At 35.1% G+C, this 6,811-nt stretch overlaps 1 protein-coding gene across 4 annotated transcripts; it reads right to left on the bottom strand.

The window, feature by feature from the left end:
* LOC18595529 (organic cation/carnitine transporter 7) lies at positions 508-5,846 on the bottom strand. 4 transcript variants are annotated; one of them, XM_018123883.1, is made up of 7 exons: positions 4,939-5,846; positions 4,573-4,852; positions 3,432-3,669; positions 2,262-2,617; positions 2,089-2,165; positions 1,781-1,983; positions 508-843 (listed from the first exon to the last, which is right to left on the bottom strand). In XM_018123883.1, the coding sequence occupies exons 2-7, from the start codon at positions 4,842-4,844 to the stop codon at positions 595-597; spliced, it is 1,395 nt and encodes a 464-aa protein (XP_017979372.1). In that variant the 5' UTR covers positions 4,845-4,852; positions 4,939-5,846; the 3' UTR covers positions 508-594. The 4 variants fall into 4 exon arrangements, with proteins under 4 accessions (XP_017979372.1, XP_017979370.1, XP_007023584.2 ...); XM_018123881.1 differs by having other exon boundaries at positions 2,089-2,617; positions 4,939-5,018; positions 5,143-5,845; XM_007023522.2 differs by having other exon boundaries at positions 2,089-2,617; positions 5,143-5,845.

The following is a 6,811-nucleotide window of genomic DNA, read 5'->3' as shown; positions in this document are numbered from 1 at the left end:
ATTCCTCCATTTTGTTAAAGGACAAACAATGCAGTCTACATTGTGTTCCAAAATCATATAAAGCTAATATCTCTTCAGATGTTATTATAAGAGGGATCCTTAGGTTAATATTAGTTCACTTTATCACTACTACTAAAGAATGAGAATTAAAGCAGCCAAAAAAGGAATTTAAGAGATAAAGATGAAACTTACCAATACATTCGGCTCATGTTTTACCTTTTGATTCCTTGCTTCCTCTAGAATGTAATCTAATGCTGACACTAGTACATGAAACTGCTTGCTTCTTGAGATGCATACCGTCGAAAGCAGAAGAGTGAGGTTGGGAATTGTTACGGGGCCAAACCAACATCCCCTCCACCTTCTCCCCTTTCTCTTTTCCCAAAACAAAGCCAAAAGATAAATATTCAAGGAAGAAGAAATCCATATCATATGATCTATTCAATTCTCAGAATGTAATGAAAATATAGTCCCACAAAGAAATTAGAAAAATATTGAAAAGCACCAGACTACTAAATCAAATTTCTTTTTTTATTATCTTTTGTAATAAATGAATATGGTACACAGAAGGGACAAGCCCTCACTTGCTATTTTAACTTAAACTAATTGATTCGTTTGTTTTGAACTAGAAATGCTATCACTCAAGTCCCGACCCTTTGTTTCTAATGGGAAAAACAATACACATATCCCTGAAACAAAAATTACAATCTCAAACAGCATAATTGCAGCAGTTTGATGACATCCATGCACTAAACCTACCGCCACAAGAGGACATACCATCCCACCAATTCTTCCCACTGAGCTTGCAACTCCAACACCAGTTGATCTGATAGAGGTTGGGTATATCTACAGGTTAAATTAAATAAACAAATTGTTACTTCAAGACAAAATGTAATGAAAATATTAAAAAATTTAGATATGTAATGAACTTAAACAATGTGTAAACCATCTTATTGTACATAATCCATTAGATCAAGGGCTACTAGTCATGTTTCTGCTGCCCCCTATGGCACGGTGAATACAAAAACATCAACAAGGAAAAAACAGAACTCCCAAAAAATTGTGTTCAACACTCAACTGTTTATAGATATCTCTTTTAGAAGGTAATATTTGAGTTTGGAAAAACAAATTTACCTCTTTTCATAATATATTTTGTGTAATGTTATCTAAAAATGAATTTACCTGGGATTACACATCACGTACGTAGATATGCTGTAACTACATTAATATAGCATTCGGAAAAGCTTTCAAACTAGTTATAGTTACCCAGAACTAACTATATTCTAGCACGAAAAACAACCAACTAGAGAACCCTGACATGTATGGTACTGGACATTCATATGCATGCCTGAGAGATATGAAAAATCAGAGGTGTAGCTGTTCTGTTTTGTGAAACAAAGGCTCCTCAACTGTATTATGGCATTATTCTTTTTTATAGTTTACTTGGAAAACAGTCTTTAACAGTCAAAAGTGCTAGGCTTCAGATTCAATATAACGAAATAATAATTATACAGGAAGTGGGAAAAGGCTTAGCTGTGTTGAATATTTCTATGTAATAACTTCACTCCAATGGGAAAACAAGGGCAAAAAACAAAAACCAACTAAAAAGATCTGAAGTATTGACAAGTTGAAATTCAAAGTATGTGATCTTGTCAACCCAAGAAGAAAATGAAAGTAATCTTGAAATTTTATTGTGCTGGTCTTTGTACATGAGCTACAGAAAGACACAACATGAAAATTCATTTGCTCTTCAAAGGGGAAAAAAAAAAGAACTCTCATTTACCTCTGGAGCATATATATACACAACTGTGAAGGTTGTAGTGATGCATATTCGAGCGCCAAATAGAAGGCCCGTTGTTAGAGCCTGCGGCTGATGGAATACCAATGGAGGCAGGAAAATGCAACACAGGAAGAACATAATTGACATTGAAAACTTACGACCAAATTTATCCACTGTGGCAGCAGATAAGAGGAGCCCAGGAAACTCTAGAACCAAATCAAAGCCAGATGTCAATAAGCAGCCATCCAGGAGTGTCAAAATAAACTTTTATAAGAATATAAAATTATCACTGGACAAGCAGAGAACAATACCTGCAAAAGTAGTTATGAAAACATCTTTGTAGCTAACATCCTGGGATTTTTCTGAATGCAATTCATTTGGACCACATCTGTTACGTCCATTGTGCAACTCTGTTGTCAGTAATACTAGGCCATAATATGAAAATGCATTTCCAAAGAATACTATCCATAAGAGTGTAGTTGACCTAACTAATTCTGGTGAAAGTAGCTTTAGTACTGATGAGATGCCTCCTGCATTAGGATTTGTTTCCATAGGAGTTGTATATTCACTATCTTTTGGTGGAAGCAACTGGGTATCCTCCATTGGAATACTCTTTCCTGCTAACTCAATTTCATGATCAGAAACAAGAATTCCAGAAGGCACTTTGGCTCCATTCAATCTAGCTATTTTCTCCAAAATACCAAGCGCCTCTGCTTTTCTGCCTTTCAAGCATAAAAATCTGGGTGACTCGGGTGCCAATCCATAGAAGAGAAGGAGAAATGATGAAGGGAGAGAAGAAAGAGCAAGCAGCCATCTCCAACCCAATGTTGGCATGACAAACTGAAAGAAGAAAAAATATCGTCAATGAAGGGGGGAAATCAACATGATTGAACTCTGAATCTGAGTGAGTTAGCCAAAGAAATGCAGCTTTCTTAACAGTACACTGCAATTATTTGTTATTTCCATCACAATCTGTAGGAACAAGAACAAGGCCTACAGGTGATGATATCTACTTGCTTATTTTACCCAGATCATACAATGACAAAAACAATCATTACAACCTAGGGCCACCAAACAATTGAGGATAAACACAGTTTATATTCTAGCCTATTCCCTAAAAATGGAGCAACAACATCATTTACCTTTACAGTGCAAATCAATCTCAAAATGTTTTGAATTTCTGAACCCCCAGCTAAATAAAGTGAAAAAGCAAGAGTTGGCAGAAATTATGACAAAACATAAGAAATCCAATGTAAAAATAACAATGACCATAGTCTAAGAGAAAAGGGATTAATTCTAAATGTTTTCCTATAGCAAAATGGCCTTTACCATACCAAGACAAGCAAGTTCTCTAATTTAGTGACCAGAATAATCTTAGAGAAAGGCAATGCAAAAATATAAGTGCTAAAGTTTAAGAAAAAAGTGGTTAATTCTAAATGTTTTCCATCATGGCCTTGACCATACCAAGGCAAGCAAGGTTTTTAATCTAATGACCCAAATAATCACGGGGATTCCATCATAGATCAAAATTTGGAAGCAACAAAGATTATCCAAACTTTACCTGCAGCTCCTAACTGCAGAAAATTGAATGGAAAAGAACAACATGAAGAAAACAATAAGGAAATGAAAGATAATAAGGACATCATGGGCATACCCATGCAAGTGAGGCTTCAAAAATTGTCCCAACAGTCCAGAATCCTTGGAAAACAACCATCCAGGTGCCTCTGCTTGGGGCAGGAATAAACTCTAGAAACCAGGAGCAGAGAACAGGCCCACCTCCCAAACCAAGACCAACCAAACAACGAAGAATAATCAATGAAACATAATTAGGTGCCAAGGCACTCAGAAAGCCGGCTCCAGAAGTAACTAATGCAGTGATGAGGAACCCTTTCCTGAAGGACAGAAATAAAAGAAAAGGGATATCAAACAACACAAGAATAGAAAGCACGGAAAATACTGTAAGAAGGAGCTGCATTAAATTCACTTATGCTTCTGTCAAAAAAAAAAAAAGAATCACTTTTGCCTTAAGTAGAGACAAAAGATGCCATAATGCTACAGCAAGACAGAAACAGTCTCTTTCCATGAGTTCCACAGTGGACAAGAGACTTGTAGCTTAGGCGTTGAACAGAAATATAGAAATTTAATAAGGAAAAACAGACAGAAAGCCTTGAGTTCTAAAATTCTATCAATTCCTCTTAATTTTACTGCTCAAACTTAACCCATATCATCTATGTTCACATGACTAATAAGAAACATTTCGCAAACCAGGATGATCAGAGGGAAATCCAACACCATAGTTCCATTCAATCATAGTTTATACAAAGGGCTACTTGTCTATTTGGGAAGAACTAATCTAGTGCCTGCTTTAGGTAACATGGAATGAAAAAGTAAAAGGCTTTTGGTCCAAATCTCATTCTTGGAGGGGCTCCACTAAAAAAGAGTGCGAAATGAACAAAAAAATCGTAAAGGCAAATGGGAAGAAGCTTAACTCTAATGCAGGAGTCAAAGAGCAGACAAGTTAAGCTGTAATTGAGTATAATAACCAGAACATCATTCTCCAGCTTCAGGGGACAAACAGAAATTCTGAAAGGAAATAGCATATCATGTAAACTAACTAGTCAATTGCTTCTGGAAAAAAAGAATACATCATATACCAAACACTCATACATCCTGTTAAATTGGTGGTAAAACAAGGTGTTAATACTGGGCATAGTCCATCTAAAGAATGAAATCACATTCACAAAAGCAGAGATTGAGAATAAAAAAAAAAACACAAAAATGACAAAAGTGCCCACCTTCTTCCGTGTTTATCTGAGACTACACCCCACGAATAGGCTCCAATTAGCATGCCAACAAAAACCACACTGGTTATTAAGCTCTCTTCATGGGAAGAAAGACCCCATATAGATTGAACTGCTGGGCCTATAAAAGAGAGAAGCATCATTTCCATTGCTTCTGAAACCCAACCCATTCCAGCATAAGCAAGCACAAGAATTTGGAATTTTCCGAACCCCATGGCCAAAAGAGCTTCATCCACAGTAAATGTGGGTGTTCCATCTTCTCCCATCAAAAGAACTGATAAAACAAGGATACCAAATTTTAACATCAGCAAATTTGGGTCAAAATATTGCTTCAATGTATGTGATTATATGATGAATAACTTATTGTATGATGGCACAAAGTGAACCACAAGTCACAACAACCTCCAAACTTGCACCTTCCTCACAGTCTTGGAAAGTAACTATAATAAAACGTACTGATAAATAAATAGCAAACGATATTTCAGTGAATATTTCAAACACTTTATTTCCTATGCCTATTTATCTTCCACAAGGAAACTACGAAGAAAACGTATGTCCACTAACATAAGTTCCATTCTTAGCCAAGTAGCTTCAAACAGAATCCGCACAACTCCTGATTGAATCACCTTAAACCTGAGATCCTGTTGGAAATTTGACCCTTGCACACCAAAAAACCTCAGATGTTTGTCAGATATCAAGGCAGTCAATGGACACGGATAAGCATTTTACCTTCGAATGCTCATATACAAAAACGTACATATGCATACATAACATACACCATGTAAATATTTTTACTTTGAATGTACATTCAGTTTTTCACATAGCGGTTTTTTCTCGTCCAAAGGAGGCTTAAAGGTCAAAGACTCAAATCCCCTCCACGCTTGAAGTTCCTCATATATACCAAAAAGGAGGTATTTGCAACAGATTTAAGGCAAACAATATACACATTAAAACCAGAAACAACAATACGAGATCAAATGACAAGTCCGAGCAAGATCGTGACACTTCATGGGCCAACAACTAAGACAACGAAAATTCAGAAATAAAAAAGAAAGAAAAAGATCATTGGCATTGAGAAAAGAGAATGAATTCAAAACAAGGAACCTGATTCGAGCTTGAAAAAATGGAAGGCAGATCTTCTCCTCCGTCTTCGTCTTCTTCTCCGTCTTTGCTTGACGATTGAAAGAATTGGTAGCAACGATATATTATAATCAAGTTTTTTAAAAAAATTATGATTATGAAAAGTCAAACAAACAAAGGAAAAGTGTTATCTTTAGACTAATTAATTTTCGTTGATAAATACGATCTTTTTGTTTTTTTTTTTTTTTTTAAGAATTCTATTTTGGCTGCTTTATTTTTCCTTTTTTCTAGAATTAAAAAAAAAGTAGAATAATTTTTTGTTTAATCTTTAAAAGCTTTTTTTATTGTGGTTTTTTTTTTTCCTCAAATATCGTTTACAGAATATGAGGGTTTGACTTATTCAACGGGCTTCACTAGAGTTTCTCCCTCTCTCGCCCTCCCATCTAATTGGACCCTAAAATTACTTCAAGTATAAGTCAATTATCGGATGGGTCCTAGACTTGGGAACGGGGGTGGTGAGAATAGGGAACCTTATTTTTATTTTATTTTTTTATTATTATATAAATTTATAATTTTATATGATTATTTTTAAATACTTTTCATGTAAAATTTTGATCGGTCACTCTCTATAAATAAAGATTTTTATTCACTTCATAAATATATATTTTAAGTTAATAACGTGAAATCGTGACAAGTAAATTTTAAAAATTTATTAAATTTTTTATTCATATAAGACCTTTCGAAAGAGATATTTAGGTTAATATAAACTCATACAAAGAGATCTTCCTTTTTTATTTTATGAGTGAAAGAGTCAATAAAAAAAGAAGCTGAAATTCAAATTCAAAAGGAGAAGTAGCCCATGGTCCGCATGCTGCTGCGGGCTAGAAGCCCAATCAAATGAACGGAGACCGATAGAGCCCTGTAATCGGGCTCTGTATGAAATGATGATGTACATGAAATTAAACAATAGTCTCCTGCTTTAATTATCTCTCGTTATACAGTTCAAGACCAAATGTCTACAACAGAAACAGTAGAAAAGGTCTTGTTAGTGGATGGGATAGGTTTCAAGGCTGCGATTTTGAAGAGAAGTGAGGAATTTGTGTTAGAAACGTACTTAACACGTGCCCAAGCTTACAACATTGTGTTCTTTGTA

This window comes from Theobroma cacao, chromosome 6 (genome assembly GCF_000208745.1).
Source record: "Theobroma cacao cultivar B97-61/B2 chromosome 6, Criollo_cocoa_genome_V2, whole genome shotgun sequence".
Taxonomy (NCBI): domain Eukaryota; kingdom Viridiplantae; phylum Streptophyta; class Magnoliopsida; order Malvales; family Malvaceae; genus Theobroma; species Theobroma cacao.
The sequence above is the reverse complement of the archived record's forward strand: the minus strand, read 5'-3'. Positions and strand labels throughout refer to the sequence as shown.